This window comes from Rattus rattus, chromosome 9 (assembly GCF_011064425.1).
Source record: "Rattus rattus isolate New Zealand chromosome 9, Rrattus_CSIRO_v1, whole genome shotgun sequence".
In the NCBI taxonomy this organism is placed as follows: Eukaryota; Metazoa; Chordata; class Mammalia; order Rodentia; family Muridae; genus Rattus; species Rattus rattus.
In genome coordinates, this window is record NC_046162.1 from 8,772,016 (window position 1) to 8,796,214 (window position 24,199).

General features: G+C 44.8%; 1 protein-coding gene across 1 annotated transcript; it reads right to left on the reverse strand.

Moving 5' to 3' along the window:
* Window positions 1-11,763: 11,763 nt before the first annotated feature.
* Window positions 11,764-23,162, reverse strand: LOC116908778 (group 10 secretory phospholipase A2). The gene is made up of 4 exons (XM_032912150.1): window positions 23,007-23,162; window positions 20,478-20,628; window positions 20,044-20,150; window positions 11,764-12,282 (listed from the first exon to the last, which is right to left on the reverse strand). Exons 1-4 carry the CDS (start codon window positions 23,059-23,061, stop codon window positions 12,140-12,142), a joined length of 456 nt encoding a protein of 151 aa, XP_032768041.1. The 5' UTR covers window positions 23,062-23,162; the 3' UTR covers window positions 11,764-12,139.
* Between the last annotated feature and the right edge of the window lie 1,037 nt (window positions 23,163-24,199).

Genomic DNA, 24,199 nt, shown 5'->3' on the forward strand with positions numbered 1-24,199 from the left:
TGCTGACAATATTTTGGATTATAGAAATTTTAATTCAATTTTTTATTTATATATTTTAATATTTATTTTTCTGTGATGGTTTGCATATGCTTGGTCCAGGGAGTGTCACTATTTGAAAGTGTGGCCCTGCTGGAGTAGGTGTGGCCTTGTTGGACTAGGTGTGTCGCTGTAGATTTGGGCTTTAAGACCCTTATCCTAGCTGCCTGGAAGTCAGTTTTCTCCTAGCAGCCTTCAGATGAAGATGTAGAACTCTCAGCTCTGCCTGTACCACGTCTGCCTGGACGCTGCCATGCTCCCTGATGATGGACTGAACCTCTGAACCGTAAGCCAGCCCCAATTAAATGTTCTTATAAGACTTGCCTTGGTCATGGTGTCTGTGCACAGCAGTAAAACCCTAAGACATCTTCTATGCCTGAATATTTTGCCTGCATGTATGTGTGTACACCATGTGTGACTCATGTGCAGAGGCCAGAAGAAGACATTGAGTTTCCTGGAGCTGGAGTTGCCTATGGTTATGAGCTGTTTTGTGAGTGTTAAAGCTGATTTTGGGTCCTCTAAAAAAGCAGCAAATATCCTTTAAGCACTAAACCAGGGCTGGAGGAATGGCTCAGCAGTTAAGAGCACAGACTGCTCTTCCTGAGTTCAATTGCCAGCAACCACATGGTGGCTCACAACCATCTGTAATGGGATCTGATGCCCTCTTCTGGTGTGCCCGAAGACAGCTACAGTAAACTCATATAAATAAAATAAAAATAAATCTTAAAAAAAAAAGCACTAAACCATGTCTTCAGTCTGTTCTTTATTATTGAATTTAATGGTTTGGGTGGTTTTTGGTTTTTGGTTTTTTTTATAGTCTGTATTAGTCAAGGTTCTCTTGAGTAATAGAACTTGAATCTCTATATAGAAAGACAATTTAGTAAGATGATTTACAAGTTGCAGTGTAGCTAATCCAACAATGGCTGGCCATGAACAGAAATACAATAGTTGTTCAGTCTAGCTGGATGAGCTGGATCTCTCAGTATAACCTGGAATCCCAAGAAAAGTTGTCTCTAATGCCAGTGAAGGAATGGACTTGCTAGCAAAGGGAGGACAAGCAGGCAAAAAGCAAAAGCTTCCGTCTTTCATGTCCTTATATAGTTTTCCTGCAGAAGGCATTACTCAGGTTAAAGGTGTCTTCTCCTTGTGATTCCACCTCAAGATCCCAATTAAAGGTATGTGTCTTCCTACCTCAAAGATCTAGATTAGAAGTGCATCTACCTGCTTCAAATTAAGCAAATTTCAATTAATTAAGCCTTTCATTTTTGGGTTTTACATAAATCCAAGTAACAACCAAGAATAGCCAACACAAGTATATATCTTGTCAACTTGACATGCGATTACATCATCTTGTGTTTAATTTTCAAATGAAATATATAAATAGCATCTAGACATCATATAACTATTCCAGTACAATTACAAGTGCATTATATATTTAGCCAGGTCATAATTACACCTAACATAACTGTCACTCATACAGTTACAAACATAGATATAGAAAAGGTGGCAATATCCCTTGAGGGAAATTTTTCTAGTATCTCAGACTTAATTATGATAATCATTGATATTGTCTTAATGGATGTTCTATCACATGATAAATTGAGGAAAGAAAACATAGATTTAAGTATGAACATATTCTTAACAAAATAAGACAGAAACACTCATGTCAACCATAATCTTTGTTTCTGTAACTGGTCACAAGGCATTAGCTGGTATTTTTTTATTTTGTTTTTCTAGACAGGGTTTTTTCTGTGTATCCCCTGCTGTCCTAGAACTAGCTCTGTAGACCAAACTGGCCTCCAACTCAGAGATCTACCTGCTTCTGCTTCCTGAGTGCTGAGATTAAAGGTGTGGCCTACCATACCTGGCTCTGACTTGGTGTTTATAAACTATCTTCCTCTACTACCCATTCTGTATTCCCTCCACCCTCCACAAGGATCTCAGGAGGTCTTGGTTCTTTTCCTGGAGTGACCCATACCTTCTTTTCTGGTAGGTCTGTGCCCTTTGTTATCCTGCCTGGATTAGGCTGTTGTAGTTTCCCATTGACTCTAATCACAGTATACCATAGGACCAAGAGATGAAGAGATGGCCTTAAGGATTTCCTGTACTCCAGACATAACCTTTCTTACCTCCACTGTGGAGAAGCAATCCAATTTCCTCTTGGTAATCTGGATCTATCACCCCTCCTAACACTGCTATTCCTTTCTTAGCATATTGGTTTAAGAAACCTAGAGTGACAAGGGGAAAATGAGCTTCCAGTTGATGCTCCCTATTCTGGAACCAAAACCTCTAGGCCAGCGGAACTTAAGGTCTAGAGAACTGATGCAAAATTTTTGCTAGTGGATTGTTAGTGGTGATAATGAGTGAAACTATTCCCTTTTCTATCCCTTGATTCCTGGACCTGTGAATCCTAGCTATGGAAGAAGTCACACTGTACTTTGGACACTGACTCAAAGAATATCCTGCCTCTGTGCTATCTCAAGAGAGAGAGAGAGAGAGAGAGAGAGAGAGAGAGAGAGAGAGAAGGAGGGAGGGAGGGAGGCAGGCAGGCAGGTAGACAGACAGACAGACAGACAGACAGATCCAGCCTGGGCTCGATAGGCTTTTATTGAGTCAATAAGAAATAAACGCAGGCTGGAGAGATGGCTCAGAGGTTAAGAGCACTGTCTGCTTTTCCAGAGGTCATGAGTTCAATTCCCAGCAACCACATGGTGGCTCACAACCATCTATAATGAGATCTGGTGCCCTCTTCTGGCCATGCAGGTGGAACGCTGTATACATAATAAATAAATCTTTATTAAAAAAAAGAAAGAAAAATAAAACGCAGGGCAAGAGTATATCCCGTTCATATTCATAGGATGCTCATAAGATTTATAGTGTTTTTTGTTTGGTTGGTTTGGTTTGGTTTGGTTTTGCTCATAAAGCTGCTGTCATGCTGTATAAACCAGAACAGATAGACGTGGTTTGAAAAGAAAAAAAATAAATAAAAAGAATATCCTGCCTCTTGCCCCAGCCCTCCAGGCTGCTGCTGCCTAGTTGGAAGTGTAATTGTGTCTTCAAGGACCATTCGATCTTCCTGTCAGGCCAGCTGCTTCAGGATGGTGGGGAACATGGTAAGATTCTATAACTGTGGGCCTACTGTGGTACATCTCTGGCTATGAAGTGAGTTCCTTGGTCAGAAGCAATACTGTGTGGAATACCTTGACAATAGATGAAGTATTTTGTAAGTCCATGAATAATGGTTTGGGAAGAAGCGTTATGTTTAGGAAAGTCAAATCTATAACCAGAATAGGTATCTATTCCTGTAAGGACAAAGCATTGTCCTTTCCATGGAGGAAGTGGTCCAATGTAGTCAACCTGCCACCAGGTCACCTTGGAGAACGGTGCATATATGGAACCTGGCTTTTAGCAGCATCTATAGGCAGGTCAGCCCATGTTGCTGAACTCATGCATAGCTCTCAACTCTGCCTCCATGGCCCACCCTATCTACTTGATTATTGAGTTCTTCCTCAGCTGAAGTCACATTTTTTTTTTTAATTTTTTTTTTTTCCGGAGCTGGGGACTGAACCCAGGGCCTTGCGCTTGCTAGGCAAGTGCTCTACCACTGAGCTAAATCTCCAACCCTCCTGAAGTCACATTTTGATGAACATTTACGTGGAACACAAGTATCTTCATGTCCTTTGCCCATTTAGAGATCTCTAGTCACATACTTCTTCCCAAGGTGTCTTTCTCATCTATTTTCTAATCATGCTCTTTCCAAGTCCCTGACCATCTATCTAGCCAATCCATGAATCTGGACCATCACACATCTGGCAATTTTTCCTTCAATGCAAAATGTGTACAGCCTGAACTTCTGCTCACTGAAGATTTTCCTTCACTGATGTCTTTCAGGGCTGTCCCAGAAAGGGACTGTAATGCTGCAGCTGTCTACTTCGGCGTGGTGCCTTTATTACTTGCAGAACATCAGTAAACCAGGCTTTGGTCTTCTCTTCCTCAGTTAACTGATCATAAGGCACACCCACAAGGCTATAGGTGCACACTTGGCAACAGATGGCATTGTAACAGTAGAAACCATTTAAATGGGCAGCTTCTGCATGTAACTTGCTTGTGTCTTCAGGACCTGCTCAGGCATGATCATGTATATACACTACTTCCATTTGATAATAGACTGCTGCTGTATGACATGTCCTGCATCATGACTTGTTGGGTCAGAAACAGCCAACTCATGATGGGCAGCTCAGGTCTAATGGTAACGTGGTGGCCCACTGTCCAAAGTTCAGTTTCCATAAAGGCCCAATAGCAAGCCAAAAGCTGTCTGTCAAAGGGAGGAGAAGTGTATGCAGCTGATGTAGAGCCTTGCTGCAAAATCCCAAAGGCTCTTCTGTGACTCACCTACAGAGGCCTGTGAAGGCTCCAAACAGCATCCCTATCTGCCACTGATACCTCAAGCACTAGCGGGTCTAAGGGGTCATATGTTCCAGGTGCCAGAGCAGCCTGCACAGCAGCTTAGACCTGTTGAGGAGCCTTCTCCTGGTCCAGGCCCCACACAAAGCTAGCAGCTTTCTGAGTCACTGGTACATGGGCAGGAGTAGCACACCCAAGTGAGGAATGCTGTCCCCAAGGTCTAAGGTTCTTGGTGATGGGAGGGACCAGGTGCAATAACTTATCCTTCACCTTAGAAGGAGTATCTCTGCATGCCCCACACAACTGGACTCCTAAGACAGTCACTGATGTAGATGGTCCTTGAATTGTGGGTGGATTTATTTCCCATCCTCTGATACGAATCTGTGTTACCAATCAGTACAATTTGTGCTCCCTCTTGCTTGCTTGATCCAATCAGCATAATGCCAATATAGTGCACCAATGTGATATTTTATGGAAGAGACAATCAAGACTCCTTCTAACTTATACACAGGGCTGAAGAGTTAATGTATACCTGGGGTAAAACTTTATGCTGTATACTTGCGGTAAAACAGTAAAGGTATAATGCTGGCCTTGCCAACTGAAAGCAAATTACTTCCAATGGGCCTTATGGGCAGATACCCAGAAAAAGGCATTTATAACTTGAAGCCGCTTGCTTTTAGGGTATCAGTTGTTAATCTCTCCCAAGAAGTTACTGCATACTCGTTGCCAATGTTCATCTTGTGCACATAACAAGGCAATTTCTGTGTTAGTAAAAGGTACCACAATTTCAGCCAGATCCATTCCGACTAATTGTCTTAGTCTCATTTTTCCTTCTATTATCAATTCAGAGACCTTCTCAATGTAGGTTTTTAGTTTCTTACCCTATTAATGTGTTAAAAATAACCATTCTAAGATCTAATCTTCCCTCTGCATAAGAATTCCTGTAGGGGAGTGAGAAGAAGGTAAGACAACTAAGATACAGGCCATCTTTGGATCAATATAATTGGCTTGGGGTTTTATTGCTGTGAACAGACACCAGGATCAATGCAAGTTTTATAAAGGACAACATTTAATCGGGGCTGGCTTACAGGTTCAGAGGTTCAGTCCATTATCATCAAGGCGGGAGCATGGCAGCATCCAGGCAGGCATGGTACGGGAGGAGCTGAGTTCTACATCTTCACCCAAAGGAAGCCAGGAACAGACTGAGCACCCTCAGGCAGCTGGGAGGGTCTCCAAGCCACCCCACAGTGACACACTTCCAACGAGGCCACATCTTCTAATAGTGCCACTTCTGGGCCAAACATATGCAAACCATCACAACGATCTAGATGTGTATCCTGCAATTTCCTTTCTACCAAAGCTAGCTCTTTCTCAGCTCAGCTCATAGTTTCCTTGGGCTATTTAAATCTTTATCACCTTGTAAGGTTTGAAATAAATTGCTTAGCTCTTGAGTGGTCAAGCCAATCGCAGGCCTCAGCCAGTTAATATCTCCCAGTAGCTTATGAAAATCATTAAGTGTCCTTAATTGGTTTCTTCTGATTTGTACCTTTTGTGACCTAACCCTTTGCAGACTTATTTTATACCCTAGATAATTAATGGAATCCCCCTTTGTATTTTATTTTCAGGGGCAATTTGCTATCCCCAGCAAGGCAAGATTGTTTTTACTTCATCAAACATTTTTTCCAGGATATTTATAGATCAGCCAATAGGATGTCATCCATAATGATAAATAGATTGGGGAAATTGTTTGCGAATCATCTCCAATGGCTGTTGTACAAAATATTGACACAAGGTGGGGCTATTTAACATTCCTTATGGCAGAACTTCCATTGATATCTTTTTATTGGGTGATCTCTATTGAAGGTAGGTATTGAGAACCTTTCCTTAACGCCTCTATGGAGAGGAATTGTGAAAACAACAATCTTTCAGGTCAATCATTTTGTTGCCATTCCTTAGGCAACAAAGAAGGCAGTGGGATCCCAGGCTGCAGGGAACCCATCAGCTGAAAATCTTATTAATTGCTCTGAGATCTGTCAACATCCTCCGTTTGCCAGACTTTTTTTTTTTTTTTTTAATGACAAATACTGGAGAAGGACTGGTGGACTCCTCTATATACTGAGCCTCCAGCTGCTCCTGGAATAGCTGTTCTAATGCCTGTTGTGGGGTTTGTGAAAGGTACCCTGATTACTTGTGCAGACAGGTCGAAGCCCCGGGGACTCTAAAAGGGACAGCAGGCGCATTCGCAGCCTCCCAGATCAGGGTCTCACTAGCTGTAGCCCCCCCCACAAACTCCTGTAGAGAGGTTTTAGACAGACCAAGTCACATAGAGCAATGCTCCAAACTTCTCCACAGGTGAGGACATGACCATAGGTCACATAGGCTCAAGACAGAACAGTGGTAGAGGCAGGACCTGAATATGTAGATGAGTTGACCCACTCAAAAACCTGTATTTAAGGGTCGTGTTCAGAATTAAAGGTGCGCAAGAATCACTTCGTCATCTGAGAGCTTCTGTCATAAGAGCTGTAACACTGCTGCTTGTGGAAGAGATCTGCTCTCCCAAAATCACCACCAGAAGCCGTCCTGCACCCCTCACTGGCTAGTCAGTCTCCTGCTGGCTAAGCCCGGCCTGAAACAGAGGCGGAACAATACCTGCCTGGGGTTCTCTTCCCTTCTCCTGGACCTGCCAACTTAGCCAGACCAGAGATCTCTGTGGAAAACCTCCGGCGTGGAGGCCCACAGCTTTGGTTTTTCTTGCGTCAGAGACCACTGATCAATCCAAATGGGTTGGTCAGTCAGCCACCTTGGTGGCAAGGTCCTTGGTGTCTTAGCAGCACTGGTTCCTTGGTGTAAAACTAAATTGTCAGCCTCTGCTCTATCTTGTTTATGGACATTTTGGACAGTCTGTAACTGCCTTTGATAACGTTCCCTGACTAATTTAAAATCTTTGTTGGGAGCCTGATGGGTTTCATGGCCAGACGCTGAAACTGAGGGGATATTGATTCGAGTTTTCCACTGATGTAATAGATCTCTTCCCCGTAAGTTAATGGCTATATCAGCCACTATGGTCTCAATTTTCCTACCTGACCTTTGCTTTATTTATTTTTTTATGATAAAGTGTCAACACCTGGAAATTGGACGTCCACTTCTTGAAGTGGCCAACTAGTGGGCCAAGATTTTGGAGAGATGTTGGTGACATCTGCTCCAGTGTCAACCATTCCTTCAATTTCAATATTGTTTACTAGTATTTTTAGTTTTGGCCTTTGGTCCTCCATAGAATTTTGCCAAAATATTCGTTTTTGGCTCCCTTTGAGGCTTTTGGAATTGTTTATAGACCTTGCCTCAGCCTTGTCTTGTCTCAGAACATCTGTTTTTGAAGCAGTATTATTTAATTGTCTGAGGAATAGAGCTCTCCCTGTCTGGCATAGGGCCTGCAAGAGGCCCCCCTGGGAGTTTTTTTTGGCAGGATGTTGCCCCATTCATTTGTTGTTGCTCTACATTCCCTAGTCAAATGTTGTCCTTTACCACATCTTTGGCATATTCCAGGAGGCATAGGCCCCCTTTTGGTATTACTTTGGTTTTTCCTTTAGTTATGTCTGAGATGATCCTGCTCACCACGATTAAAACACTTTGAAATCTTGGGTCATCTCTAGCTGCCTAGTGGCAGCTTCTCCTATCACAGTCATATCAGGAGAGCAAGATCCAACATCAGCTGTATATTTAATCCACTCATCTATTAATGCTGACCTCACCTTCAGTGGTCTGATTACTTCCCTGCATTCAGTATTCACATTTTCAAAGGCTAAAGACTCAAGTATTGCCTTTCTTGCTGCTGAGTCTGATACACTCCTTTCCACAGCTGGTGTTAGCCTTTGTAAAAAGTCAGGGAAGGTTTCTTTAGGACCTTGTATGACTTGAGTGAATGGTTCAAGTCTTTTCCCTGATTCTGAGACTTTGTCCCAGACCTTTAAGGCTGACAATCGACACAGGGCCAGAGTTTCTTCATCATATAGAGCCGGTACCCCTACCTCAGCAAAGCGACCTTCACCAAGCAGCTGATCTGTGGAAATCTCTACCCCTGGCTCTATTTCATTGTGCTATCTTCCTCACCTCTTCTCTCCACTGTGAGATCCATTGTAAATTTGCAGCTGGCTCTAGTATTGCTCTTGCCACATCTTTCCAGTCTTGGGGGATTATTCTATTTTTAATAGCCCAAGAAATCAGGATTTGTTTTACAAATGGTGAATGCATTCCAAAATTAGTGACATATTCCTTAAATTTCCTCACTTCTAACACATCCATGGGTTGCCATTCAAATTCTTCATAACCCTGTGGAAGATCTGGAGGTCTTTGTTGTACATTAGCAATAGACTAAACTTTTTTTTCTAATAACCTTTGGTTGTCTTTCTCTAATTTTATCTTCTATCTCTACCTGAGTATTTTCTTTAATTGAAAGTTTCAATTCCTCCCTTAAGGTCTGTGCCCACGCTTCATGTCTCTCCTTCTGTCGCTCCTCCTGTTCCTTGAGTTCCTGTATTCTCTGTTCAAGGCTTTGCCTCCACCTTTTGAATTTTTCTTTATATTGCAATTCTGATAGTCTGCTGTCCATTATTTTTGACTGATTAATTTTAAGAAGTTATTCTCCAAGTCTTGCTTTCAAACCTCATTATTTTCTTTTTGCTGCTCAGTCTGATCTGTGAGCTGCTGCGTCTTTTGTTCTAACGTCTTTTCCAGCTCCTGCCTCCCACCTCCACTTTCATCTTTCTGTCTCTTATTCTGATCTATACTTTCCTGTGCCTTCTAGTGTTTCCTCTAGGCCATGTTGCCAAGTCTTAGATTTCTCTTTCTGTTGTTCATGCTGCTCCATAATTTCCTGTATCTTCTGCTCTAAGCTCTGCTTCCATAATCTTAGCTTCTCTTTATATTGTAATTCTGATATTCAGCATCTGCCTTATTTTGATTTGCTAGCTGTAGTAAATTATCCTCTAGACTTTGCTTCCAGATTCTATCTCTATCTCCTTGCTGTTCAGTCTGATCTGTGAATTGTCCAATTCTTTTTCTACTGTGTCTTCCAGCTTCTGTCTCCAGCCTTCATTCTCCTCTTCCTGTTGCTTATTTGACCTATGAAATCCTGAACCTTTAGTTCTAATGTTTCCTCTATGCCATGCTGCCAAGGCTTAAGCTTATCTCTCTGTTGCTCAGACTCCTCTATGAACTTCAGAAAATTCTGTCTTAGTATTACTTGTAATTTCTTTTCTAAGGCAAGGAAATTGTTATCTAGGGCCCTGTCTTTTGAGAAGACATAGTAAATCAAGAGAATAAATATTGCAATACTGGTAAATGATAAGGGGTCTATTTCCTTTAAATCCATCCCTGTCAGACCATTCAAAATATCATTCCATAAACTCAAAAACTATTGATTGTGTTTCTCATCTTTAAGTATCAAAAGGTTATATATCTCTCTTTATATCAAAATGATACCTGATCCGGAGCCCTTTTGTACCTTTTTCTCCCTCAGATGTTCGATTCAGAACACTGCAGTCCTCTGCCATTCTTTATTCCCAGGGAGGGGCCTCTTTGGCTCTTGCCTGTGTGCTGACCTCAGGCAACCTGCAATTCGGAGATCAAGTCTGTCTGTTTCTTGTGTAGACGTAGCGGGTGGGAGGATTCAGGAAAGTGAACAAAGCAAGGCTCCACAGGGCATAGGTGCCCAGACCTGTTCAATGTGTCTGCCAGAAAACCACCTCACAGGCTTTGTGCTCCAGGGTCTCCTGTCCCTCCCTGCGATTCTTGGTGCTGCCCCTGGCTGTAGCTCTCTGCCTGGAGTTTGGGGGAGGGAGCCTCTCTGCAGTTCTCTGTAGACCCCTCAGACGCAGTCAGCTTTCAATCCACCACTGCTCCAGCCTAGATCTCTGCCAGAGCCCTATTCTGGTGTGTGTGTGTGTGTGTGTGTGTGTGTGTGTGTGTGTGTGTGTGTGTGTGTGTGTGTGTGTGTGTGTGTGTGTGTGTGTGTGTATGTGTGTGTGTGTGTGTGTGTGTGTGTGTGTGTGTGTGTGTGTGTGTGTGTGTGTGTGTGTGTGTGTGTGTGTGTGTGTGTGTGTGTGTGTGTGTGTGTGTGTGTGTGTGTGTGTGTGTGTGTGTGTGTGTGTGTGTGTGTGTGTGTGTGTGTGTGTGTGTGTGTGTGTGTGTGTGTGTGTGTGTGTGTGTGTGTGTGTGTGTGTGTGTGTGTGTGTGTGTGTGTGTGTGTGTGTGTGTGTGTGTGTGTGTGTGTGTGTGTACTTTTATCTCAGGTTAGTTGAATTCTAATGGATAGGTTGGGCGCCAATTTGTTGCAGTAACCTCTCTAACCCAAATATGCCCGTGCAAAAAAAATACAACTCGATTATTACGAATACAAGCTCATGCTAGATTGGGCAGATTTACCACTACACTATTCTATTCACCTGGCTATGAGTTCCCTTATAACTTGCAGTTTCTCCATGCCACTTGCTTCAGCTCCATCTTCCTTCCACCTCTTCCTCTCCCATTGACCTCCCCCACTCTCTCTCTCTCTCTCTCTCTCTCTCTCTCTCTCTCTCTCTCTCCCCTCAACTCTTCTGCTCCACCTTCCCTTCCCCTGCCCAATCACCAGCTTGCCTTTATTTTACAAGTGTGCACGCATGCTCTTGTGCAAGTTAGCATGGGTAGACAAGTACTTGCAGAAGCCAGATGTGTCACATTCTCTGGAACCAGAGCAAAAGCAGTTGAGTTAAATAACATTCAGGCTGGAAACTGAACTCAGGTCCCCTGGAAGAGCAGGAAGCAGTGTTAACCACTGAGCCATTTTTCTGGCCTGTGAGTTTACTTTTTAGATCTATTGTTCTACCTCATTTTTTTTTTAAAGATTTATTTATTTTATGTACAGCATTCTGCCTGCATATGTGACTGCAGGCCAGAAGAGGGCACCAGATCTCATTACAGATGGTTGTGAGCCACCATGTGGTTGCTGGGAATTGAACTCATGACCTCTGGAAGAGCAGTCAATGCTCTTAACTGCTGAGCCATCTCTCTACCTCATTTTTTAAAAATAGTTTTTTTCTTGAAAAGTTGGGAATCTAACTCAGGATCTTAAACATGATTCACAAATGTTTTGACACACAGCAGTACCAGCAGCTTTTTTACCAGAATTCCCTTTATCTTTTAGAAAGTGTCTTCTCTCCTGCCCATGCTGGTGCCAGACTCCTGGGCTCAGCTGACCTTTCAAGACGAGCCTCCCCAGCAGAACACTGCAGGTGTGTGCCACCACACCCAGCTTCCAGGAAATAAAATTTACCTCTGACAGATGGAGACAGGTAGGGAACATGCTTTATTACACTAACAGTTCCTAGATGTATCGTGGCAATGTTATTACCACAAGCAAGCCTAAGCAGGTGTTCATTTGACCACCAACCCTCTGCAGCAGGTTACACAGTAGTAAAGCTTTTCGTATAAATTTTTCAAAAATTATATCAAGCCCAACACAGTTGCAGTTGCATAAAACAGGCCCAGGACGCTCAGCCTTCATCAAACTGGCAGCTCCACGGGCTTAGAGTTCACGAGTGGCGGGAGAGAGCAAACCCAGGCTTCAGCACTTGGCCCCCAGGGACTCCTGCGCAAATCGGAGGCTGTTGTTCATCACTGAAAGCGAACTTCATTTCCATGTGCAAAGGGACATTTCAGCCTATTAGTTGCACTTGGGTGAGTCCTTCTCACATAAAACCGAGGGGAAGAAGAGGTATTTCAGGTGGTACTCTGTGTCTGCCAGGCAGTATGCGAGCGTCTCATCACACCTGCATAGGAGTTCTTGGCATTTGTTCTCTGCCGGTCCTGGAAGGAGTAGGGAAACTGAGGTTAGAGCTGCGACTCCGAGGCACATGAGAAAAATGCCAGGTGACTGTAAGCAGGACAGGTTAGAGTTCACTTTTATGTGACACTTGATAATGTTCCACTAGCCCAGCACGGACAAGACCACTAGAGGAGGCAGCAGTGACAGCCGCTTCTACAAGAAAGGGACTTGACATGCCAAATGCAAAGTCCATACAAACCTTTGTCGTCTCTTTGCCAATATTACACTATTTCACTTAGGAATCCATTCGGGTAAGACTGGGTGCCTGGCAACTATCAGGCCTTGGTTCACAGTTCTTGCTCTGAGTTTCGTGACCTCCTTTATGTTAAACAGAAACAGCGGAGGGTGTAGCTCAGTCGTAGAGCACTTGCCTCGCTTACATGAAGCCCTAGGTTTCATTCCTGCCACCACCAAAACAAAGTAAGAAGTAAGTAAATAGGATAAAATCATTCTCTACTTTATATGGTAACTACACATCTTGGGTGAGATAAGCTGTTAACACAGTGCCCATCCCAGAGTTGGGGGTGCCCCTGAGTTGTTAGAGTGACTGTTTAGCATGCACAAAGCCCTAGGCTCTATCTCTAGCACCAAATAAGCCAGCATCATGTCATATTCATGTAACCCCAGCAAGTGGGAGGTAGAGGCAGAAGGATGATCTGACATTCAAGGTGATCCCTGACTACCTAGCAAATTTGAAGCCAGCGTGGGCTGCATGAGACCCTGACTCAAAATATGGGCCCTGGCTGGAGGAAGCAGCCAGTGGGAGCCTCTGAAGACTGCATAGTCCCCAGTGCCTTTCTCCCTCCCTGTCTGTCACTAATGAAGTGAACAGTCTTTATCCTGGCACTCCCACGGCCATGAAATTCAGCTGTATCATGAGTGAAGGGCATGGAGCCAACCACACAATGAAACCTCTCTGAACTACCAAGAGCTTGAGAACATGGCCTACAGGGCAAGCTCCAGGCCAGCCATGGCCAAATGGCAAGACAATTTCAAAAAAAGGACGGAGGTAGTCTGTTAATTTAAGAGCTGAGGATGTAGCTCAGTAGTACTCACCTAACATGAGGCACTAGGCTAAGAATTATTACTCAGTGGCCAGTTCTGTGTCAACTCGATACAAGTTAAGAGTCATCAGAGAGGAGGAGCCTCAACTGAGAAAAATGCTTTCATAAGAGCAGGCTGTGGGGTTGGGGATTTAGCTCAGTGGTAGGCGCTTGCCTAGGAAGCGCAAGGCCCTGGGTTGGTCCCCAGCTCCAAAAAAAGAACCAAAAAAAAAAAAAAAAAAAAAAAAAAGAGCAGGTTGTGAGCAAGCCTGTGGGGCATTTTCCTAATTAGTGATTGATGGGGGAACACTCAGCCCACTGTGGGTGGTGGTATCCTTGAGCAGATGGTCCAGGATTCTATAAGAAAGCAGACTGAGCAAGCCACGAGGAGCAAGCCATTGAGCAGCACTCCTCCATGGTCTCTGCATCAGCTCCTGCTTCCAGGTTCCTGCCCTGTTTGAGTTCCTGTCTTGACTTCCTTTGGCAATGAACAGTGATATAGAAGTGTAAGCTGAATAAACCCTTTCCTCCCCAAGTTGCTTTGGTCACGGTGTTACATCACAGCAACAGTAACTTTAAGACAGTTAGCTTATTGACTAATTAAATATTAAGTAATTAATTAAACAAATTTGTTTAAGTACATTAACGATGTTGGTATTCATTTAATTCTTCAAAGACACTGTATACACCTTAAATAGCCACCCGCCGTGTTCTCACTGCTGATCCTGAATCTCTTTTGTGACTGCAGAAATTGACTATCTAATACAAATGGAGTCATGTGACCTGTTGAACCTGGTTATGGTCACTCTGCATCATGTTCTTAAAGTTTACTATGTCCATGTTACAGCAGATATGGTACTTCTGCTTTGTGGGTGTTGGAGAGAGAGCTCTGGGGTTTACAAAGGACCTGGGTTTGATTCCCAACACCTGCTGGCTCAGAACAGTCTCTAACTCTGACTCTGTAGGATACCCTCTTCTGTCTTCTGTGGGCACTTGCTGCCAAGCCTGAAGACCTTGATCCCAGGACTCACATCATGGAAGGAACTGATTTCTGCAAGTTTTTCTCTAACTATCATATATGCATATGCATCCATACACACAAGAAAAGCAAGGCAGGGACAGGGGAGAAGAGCGAGGGAGGGAGGGAGGGAGGGAGGGAGAGGGGGAAGGAGGGAGAGAGGGACAGACAGTGTTGTAAGAGTAAGCCGGGTCCCTCTATTACTTCCAGTTCTCATACAAAGCCAGCAACTTTTCCCCCCAAAGTTTTCATTTTTAAAATTGTTTCATTTTCATTTATCTTTTGTGTTTGTCCACAAGTGTCACAGAGTGATTATGGAGGTCAGAGGATAACTTGAAGGACTCAGTTCTCTCCTGTGACCATGTGAGTTCTGGGGATGAAACTCAGGCTGTCAGGCTGGGAGGAGAGCATCTTTAACCACTAAAAAGATCTTGCTGGCCCATAACCATGTTTTATTATTCCCATCTTACTGATTAGAAAAGTGAGCCTGAAAGGGATTACTCAGCCAAGGTCACAATCCTGGGAAGGAGTTACCAGGATGGTAGCCTAGAGTCAGTCCTCTCCCTGGCAGGTTCACCTCTCTCTCCACGGCCTGAGAGCCAAGGATGATCACTTGCTCAGGAAGAATGAAAATTCAGGAGTGAGCCTTGTTGGCACGCACTTGGAACCCCAGCAATCAAGAGGCCGAGACAGGAGTTGAAAAGTGCAGGCTCGGCAGCCTGGGCTATGGCATGAGACTATTATCTCAAAAATAAATAACATATAACGGAAGAGGAAAAATAGCTTCCATGGGTTATACTTAAAATTAAAGCCTGCTAGTAAATATTATTGTAGACCGAAAATTTTAAATATATTTGTCAGGCCCATAAATGGAAAATAGGCCAAACCTGTAATTAAATAAACAACTATGCTCAGAATACTCCAAGCAGACTAACAGAATATTTTTGTTGAAAATGCATAACAGAAACCTTGGATCGTTCCTCAGGGAAAAAAGCTCCGAAAACAAACACAGGCTCTCCCAACAAACAGCAGCAAACATTCCGTGAATACCATTTCCACACGCATGTTACTGAGAACACACACACTGAAGAGGAAGGTAGGAAAGCTGGAAGATGCAAGGGGTACAGGTTCAGTTGGAGCAGAATGCTTGCCTTGCGTGTACAAAGGCCAACTTCCATTACCGGCACCACCTGTAGTTCCTAGCTGACCAGAAGTAGAGGCAGGAGGACCACAAGTTCAGTGTCATGCCTGACTACATAGTGTTTGAGGTCAGCTTGGGACATAGGAGGCTTTATCTCAAAGAGACATGGTTAAATACGATGGTGCCTGGTGCACAGTCAAAGTCATATGCCATGACAAGGGTATGTGAGGCGTGCATTTAATTCCAGCACTCAGGAGGCAGAACTCTGAGTTCAAGGCCAACCTAGTATATAGCAAAATCCAAGACAGTCAGGACTACATAGAAAAACTCTGTCTCAAAAAACGAGGAGGGGGATGGAGGGTTGTAATGTCTCCACAGTGATTCAACTTCACTCTTTAAAACATTTTTTTCTATTTATTTATTTTGATTTTGAAGGGTTCAGTTTCTTTGGTGGGGAGAGGCAGGGCTACATACACACCACGGCACATTTTGGTTTATCATTTTACTATGTGGGTCTCATGGATCAAACTCAGGTCATCAGGCTTGGCCCCAAACACCTTTCTCCACTGAGCCATCTGGCCCACCCCAACTTTATACTACCAGCTCTGCCTTCCTTCCTTCCTTCCTTCTTTTTTTTTAACCTCTGCAAAATTCAACTTCCAGGTAAGGAAACTGAAGCCCAAACGGGTGGTTATTACCTCAGTGGAATGTCCTCATCAGGCACCTACAGTCAAGTGATTTTCAACCAAGGTACTAATGAAACCAAGAAAGAATGTCTCTTTAACAGTGTTGAGACAGCTGTATAACAATAAACCAAAAAATGAAGTCAGACCTATCCCCCACTGTATGAAAAGTTAACTCAAAGTGGGCCACTGCCATAAATCTCAAACTATTAGAATTAAAGTACAGGTAAACGTACAGGTAAACCTCTGCAGTATTGTGTTTTCTCAATGGATTCCTTTCTTGTTGTTTGCTTTTTGTTCTTTTGAGATAGGGTTTCTCTGTGTAGCCCTGTCTGTCTTGGAATTCACTCTGTAGACCAGGTTGATCTCGAACTCAGGGCCTGCCTCTGCCTCCCAAGTGCTGGGATTAAAGGTGTGTGGTCAGCACCACCTGGCTGTCAATGTAAGCTTAAAGCATCAAAATAACTGACTAGGATGTCAGTCAAATGAAAAACTTCTGTTTCAAGGACTTTATTCTGAAGGGAGGACAGAAAGGAGGACAACCCACAGAAAGGAAGGCAGAGCCACAAAAAGGGTTGAAAATTCAAGGCATAAACAATTCTCACCATAGCAAAAAAGACAATCCTATTGAAAGCTGTCTGTGACGGGGATCAGTAAAGAACCTGTTACAACGGCCATCCCTTTGGGGAAAGGGCTTTGTTGTAGATGAGAAAGCAAATAACCAGAGAATAAGAATAAGAGTCCAGAGTATAAAACAAAACCAGGCTAGAGAGATGGTTCAGTGGTTAAGGGCACGGACTGCTCTTCCAGGGGTCCTGAGTTCAAGTCCCAGCAACCACATGGTGGCTCACAACCATCTGTAATGGGACACAGCCCTCTTCTGGTGTATCTGAAGACAGAGACAGTGTACTCACATACAATAAATAAATTAATTAATCTTTAAAAAAACCAAACAAAATCCTAAACTGGGCGGCCAGGGTTATCTGCAAGGGAGAGAGGAGACAGCAAAAGACAGAATAGAGAGATAGAAAGAGAAGAGAAGGAAATAAGGATGAGTAGCTGCTGGGAGACAAGCAGAGCAGGCCTGGGAGTTCTGGGTAGGAGAGGAGGTGAGAGGGGCTTTGAAATACATAGTGGGTACTTTGAATAGGGACTGCAGGAGCCTGGAAGCTAGCATGGGCTTGGACACACACCTTTGATATATATAGCTTATATCTGCCATAAGTATATGTCAATGGAGAGCCATGTGTCCCTTCTGCCACAGGTACGGGAAGTGACTCCTTTTTGTGAACAGAAAACCTGATTCACAAGTTCCTGACAAATGCTGGTTTTTATCTAAACACCAGAAATCCTCCTATAGTCCAAGGGGATGAAATACCTTTGATCCAGAACCTTGGAAGAAAACACAGGCAGAACAAAGGTTCAAGGCCAGCCTGGGCTATGTGAGACCCAGTCTTAAAAAGCAACCACAACTCCATCCAGGCAGTGGTGGTGCATGCCTTAAAGCCCAGCAATTGGGAAGCAGAGGCAGGTGGATCTCTGTGAGTTTGAGACCAGCCTGGTTTACATAGTGAGTTCTAGGACAGCCCACAAAGAAACCTTGTCTCAAAAGAGAGAAGGAGAGGGAGAAGGAGAGAAGAGGAAAAAGAAAAAGCACTCTGTTGGGATGACCTTCCCCCACACTTTGTATCAAATGGTTTGTGGAAGTGTCCCAGTATTTTTAAGTGTTAATTGCTGTTGGTATTGTCCTCTCAGTGGCCCATCATCAGCTTTTTATATATAAATGTTTGTCCTGCCACCAGAGGATTTTCTGAGACTAGGTTAAAAAGCAAGCTGCCAGGGAGGCAGTCAGTAGCCCTTATCCTTGCCAAAGGGCAAAGACGCCACACTGTCCTGCTGCTGATTGGCTCAGACTGGAATGTGGCTCTTTAGAGAATAAAGAGCTGACATCTAGAGCAATTAGATGACAACTAAAGCAAAGGCAGCCAGGAAGGTATGAAGGCGAGAAGAGAATAAGCAGGCAAGAGGAGACAGAAGCATGTTGGGAAGGACGCAGGACGGTAAAGGGATAGACCAACATGGTGGGGATGCAGTGGCAGGAAGTTGGGTTGAGGTAGATCGTAGCTGAGAGTCTGCCCCAGTGAAAGGCCATCAATCAGCCTTATAATGACTCTAGTGGGCTCTGCCAAAGCCTGAAATAGTAATAAAAGATTTAAAAAGAAAGAGTATAAGAGAGAACAAGAAATCACAAAAATTTGATCCACCTATATTTATTTGTGAGCCTATGCACAGGAGGTCAGGACAGCTCGATAGAGTCAGTTCTCTCCCATGGGTCCTGGGGATCGAACTCAGCCTATTGGGTCTGGTAGCAAGTGCCTTTGCATATTAAGCCAGATTGCTAGTTTGCTTTTACACTTTAAAAAAGGGAGAGAAAGAGGGAGAGAGGCATGCTGGGGGTACACCAGGGGGTTCGGAAGGAGGAAGAGGGAAGGGAAACAATGCAATTACAAGTTATAAAATTAAAATAATTTTAAAATTTTTTAAATGATGGATTTTTTTTCAGTGTGGTGGTCGTGATGGAACCCAGATCACCAGCATTCTCGGCAAGTGCTCTCCCAATGAGCTCTCTGAATTCACAGTCCAGCTAAACCAAATCTGGGGCTGGAGAGGATGGCTCAGTGGTTCAGACGGTCTTCTGGTCTTCCAAAGGACCCAAGTTTGGTTCCCAGACCCACACTGGAGTGGCTCTAAGCTACAAAGGAATCTGATGCAAGTACTGAAGTCAGGGGCACACCACATACAGCACACTCATAATTGAAATAGTAACAATAATAAATGATTTAATATATTAATAATTATAACCAATATATGTATATAATAATATTATAAAGCAATGAAATTTGTATTGTGTTTATTCTCATTGAAAAGGAAAAAAGGAGAGAGCTAGGTCATGAGGCTGAGTGGAGAACACTTGTTTCGTATGTTGAGGCCCAGGTCTAACCCCTAGTACTGTCAAAAAGAGAAAAGGAAGAAGAGGGAAGAGCCCGGCACCTCCTTTGTTTGCAACTCCTCAGAGTACTGAGTCTCTGCCCCCACTGTACTCCTACTCACAGTTCATCTGTATGACCACTCACTCTGCGGATTTAAAAAGTCAGTTCTGCATTTTAAGTTATTTGAAAGAAGACTATAAATGGAAGGGCACCATTAAGCCTTAGTATTGGCACCCAGGGCTCCCACAACTGGACAAGTAAGTACTTTACCATTAGTGATACCCTGATTGCCCAGTAGACTTCAAGGTAAACATCCAGATTAGGTGGCACATACTTGGAATCCTAGCATCGGAGCAGGAGGAGTAAAGAGCTTGGAGCATGGGGCTTTAGACCAGTAGCCACTAGGGAAGGAAGCCATGGCTCACCTCTCAGCTCCGGGAGATAAGGGACAAAATCACATAGGGTCACCAGCTCTACTTTTAACATTTTTTAAATTGAATTTTCTTTTTGTTTGTTTGTTTAGTTGGTTGGTTTGTTGTTATTTTGTCTGAGATAGGCTCTTCCATGGATCTACCTCATCCTCTGTCCAGATTGGAGCATATTCTACAGTTCGGGTGCATCATGAGCACATCTGCTCAATCCCTTCCTGGTGGACTTTGGGATGTTTACACCCAGTGTCTTTTCTCTCCTTTTGGTCCAGACACTGAAGACATACATGTGTATGTGTGTTGCAAGGGTTCGATGACACTATCATGTGGTCTGTGGAGAGCTACAAGCAGTGGCACTTTACCGAAAGGGCTGTACCATTTGGATCTCGCAGGATGTCCAGGGGACACTTGGGCAAGTCACATGTTGTGAGACACTCACCACACAGGATGCGATGGTCCATGCACTTCCACGGGTATCGGTCTAGCTTGGGGCTGCAGCCGGCGTCCTGAGCCCGAGAGTAGCAGCAGTCATGGTAGTAGCAGCACCTGGAGTGAGAGTGGACAGACCAATGGCCATGTGAAAGAGGGAATTCTGCTAGCCTTGCCATCTGACCAGGGCTGGAGTGACAAAGATTCTCAAGGAGCTAGTATCCCCTGATGGACACGCTGTCCCTCACAATCTTGGAGAAAAATTGTCATAGCTGGATATAACTGCCCAGCCTCACTCGCTGAGCCTGCCAGTCTACCCCTGCCTGCCTCCTTGTAACTCTGAGCCCCAGCTACCCTAGACTTCAGTTTAGAGTTTTTCTTATATCCCTTGGCTGTCCTAGGACTTGGGAGACCTTTTCTCCTCTGGGCCCAGTGTCCACTCACCAGTCAATGGCATCGCGTGGCTCTCCGTGGCCACCAAGGCCACAATAACAACCATAGTTCATGTAAGCCATCGGCGATCGAGGACCAACACAATCCAAGGTCCCTGCCAGTTCCAGGAGTCCACGCTTGTACACATGTGACCTCCCGGTTGCTGAGGGGTAAGCAAAGATCATAGGTTCAAGGTCAGAGCTTCCCTATCCCTGCAGTGAGAGGCACTGAGCTGAGAAAGACCTAGATTGTAGCAACTTGACTGGGTTTGATCCCGCTTGTAGGTATGTAACCTTGGAAAAATTACAGATCTGTGTCTGCTTTCCTCATTGGCTTAGTGCCTTGTACAATACAAACTCAATGGCAATCCTGATTTTTTTTTTTTTTTTTTTTTACTTTTTCAAGACAGGGTTTCTCTGTGTAGCCCTGGCTGTCCTTGAATGTGTTCTGTACATCAGGGTGGCCTCTCAAACTCACAGAGCTCCTCCTACCTCAGCCTCCTGAGTTCCGGAACTAAAGATGTGTACATTAAAGCCTGCATTTGAAAGATAAAAAAGGAGGCCCTCTGAGAAAAGTAGCCTTTCCACTCCCACAGCCCACACGCTGGTGCTTCGTCATCTGTGTGTAAAGGGGGACTACAGGATGGTAGATCTGAGATTCATGAGCTCATTGGCAGTAGAGATGGACAGACTCCCAAGCCTGTTTGCTGATGTGTGTGAGGACAGTGGAGGTGAAGCCTTGCCCTGGGCTGTTGTGACTTTCGTCTGTCACTTAGATCATGTCTCCATCGCAATAACTTATTTGAGGGCTCTACACTAAACTTATATAGAATCGTGTTTTCTCTCAATGGTTCCACTCTAAGAGGTTGGGAGGAGGTTTCTAGAGGTGGTTCAGATCAGAAGATCAGAAAAATCTGGTCCATTTAGAGAATCTGGGGCTTTAACCCAGATGGTAGGCTGACAGAACTAGGTTCCGGGGTTGGGGATTTAGCTCAGTGGTAGAGCGCTTGCCTAGGAAGCGCAAGGCCCTGGGTTCGATCCCCAGCTCCGAAAAAAAGAACCAAAAAAAAAAAGAACTAGGTTCCATCCCCAGCATTATATGAAGAAGACATTACCATGCCTGTCATCCCAGCACTTGGGAGGTTGTGGCAGAAAGATCAGAAGTGACACTTATCCTTGGCTAGATAGTAAGTTCAAGGCCAGCCTGGGCTACACTTTCCCTTCTGATGATAAATCTGCCCTCTTCTAACAGTCCACCCACTTGCCTTGAGCCGTTCATGGTTCCCTTGGATTTGGGGCACAGCTCCCAGTTCCACTGTCCTCCAAGCCCCAGGGATCCCAAGCTGGATCCCCAAGCCTTCCTACCTCCCCAGAACTTAGCTTTCCCTCCAGTCAAGCCATCACACTACTGCCCTGCCTTCTCTTCAGCCTGCTCCCGGCTGCCTTACTCTGACAGTGGCCCATGCTGCTGCTGCCTGTTAATAGGAGTGCCCTTCTAGCTTGGGTGCTCTTACAGAACAGATCTCTGACTCAAGTAGCTCTGGCACACAGAAAGGATTCTAGGAAAGGTCTGTTGACCTCAGGAGCCACCAAGTCCAGGTAAGACACACCTAGCCTAACCACTCCCAAACACTATACCCTGGAACCATCAAGAAAGCTCCCCCTTTCCTACCCCCACCCCCAGCCATTCACAGAGGCTAAAACAGCTCATGAAGGGCCCAGATGAGGGACACACATCAGCACTAAGTTTGGAACCAAAGAAAACACTCCCTTTGTGCCAACATAGGTGGGGCAGGTCAGGCTGGGGTCTGTTTGCTCTGTCTACCTGTGGGCAACCTCCAATGGCAGTGCCAGGACTCACAGGGCATTGTAAAAGCCCAAGATATACACCCAGAATGGGTTGTCCTAGGCATCCTTGAGCTGTACAAGTGCTGCTCGGAGCAACTGTGGCTTCTGAGGTGTTGATCTGGGTGAGCCCGTCCAGGAGCAGAAGCTTCACAGCTGCACCCTCCGTAGACAGGTAAGGTCAAGGCTGGGTCTGTGCCTGTATGTCTTACTTCCTCTAGGATTGGGGAACCACCAAGAGGAGCCTTTCTAAAGGGGGCTTCCTCATTCACTCTACTACTCTGGAATTTAATTTCTGTCCCTGTTCCTCCCATCCACAGGGTCTTGCCTGGAAGTCTTACCTCAGACCCCACAAGCAAGAGAAGTGATAGCCAGTTCACAGGACTCAGGATCAGGGGCTAGGAGCTTCAGGCTGCTGGAGAGGACTGCAGTAACTATGGAGTTCTTGAAGGGAGGACTGATAGCAACCCCTCTCCCCCTTCTGAGTTCCTGAATGAAATGCCTGAGTGGAGGGCTCTGGAAGGAATCAGAGATATGACTCCTGAGTGTCTGGGAAGATGGATTTATGGCCATCTAAAGAAGGGCCTGGGGATTTTAAGACTTCCGGGTGCTGGAAGGGGCTGTTGAGTTGGGGTGGTGAGAAAAGTAAGGAGGTATGGAATCTGACCCAGGCTGGACGAAACCAGTCCTCACTTACCTTCGCTGAGACAGGATCCAGGTCCCAGTAGCAACAGCAGCAGTAGCAGCAGCATTATTGCCCGTCACAGAGGTGGCCCACACATAGGAGCGTGACAGGTGTGGGACTGACCAGAAGGGCCAGTATACTCACCAATCCTGCCGACCCCCCAGCCCCACCCCCTACCTCACCTTCTTTCCGTGGGGCGGAGTCAAGCAGGAGTGGTCACCTGGAGCCTTGGGGAGTGTCTGTTCCGGACTTCTGAAGATTAGTTCCAAAAAGTAATCCCGACCGCAAATGGAATGCTAAGGCCAAAGGGGATCAGGTCCGGGGATGCCTCCACAGAGTGTAAAGATGCTGCCTTGCTGTTAAAATGCAGGGGGTGGGGGCGGAGGTGGTATGCTAATTTAACCCGGGGCTATGCTAATTTACCTTAGCATTTTACGCCGGTAACTAAGTGCTCCTGTGGGGCCATCACAATTAACACTCTACAATCTCCTCACTAATACCACCACTAAGTGAGAAACTGAGGTAGTCAAAGGTTGCCCAAAGTCAGGTAGCCATTTCTAGTAAAAAGAACTGGAGAGTTGGTGGTGGTGGACTCAGAAAAACCTGAGGCGTTCTGAACCAGCCTGGACTATACAATGAGATAGACCTCGGAGAGGTGGGGGAGGGGCGCTGACGACACAGGGGCTGGAATGGAGTGGGCAAGATGCTACACCATCCTCGTGCAGGTGTTTCTATTCCATGCAGGTCCGTCTCAGGCTTTCCTTTCATTGATTCTGGGGAAGGTTTGTAACCATGAAGGCATACTCAACAGATGCTACATTCTGAAAAGGCATGACAATTGGACACATTATTGCTTTTCGCCCCTGAGGCGCTTACTGTTACAAAGGCACCAATTTTTTGTTGTTTGTATTTCATACCTCCTGAGGGGAACCTCAGGAAACATCCCCCTACCTCATGCACAATTTCTAGTAAGGGTAAGAATGATCTCCAACCAACCAACAAACAAACAAACAAAAAACATTTTTTAAAAGTAAATGACAAGGTGAAAATGGGTTTCCCTGGCTTGAAGGTTCACATCACGGGTTGTGAACCTAGGTCCCCAACCCATTCACTGTCATAGAGAGACACTGAAATGACTCAGGGAACCACACAAGCTTAGAGACCTAAGTTTGATCCTAAAACCCATGTAAAGAGGGAAGGAGAGA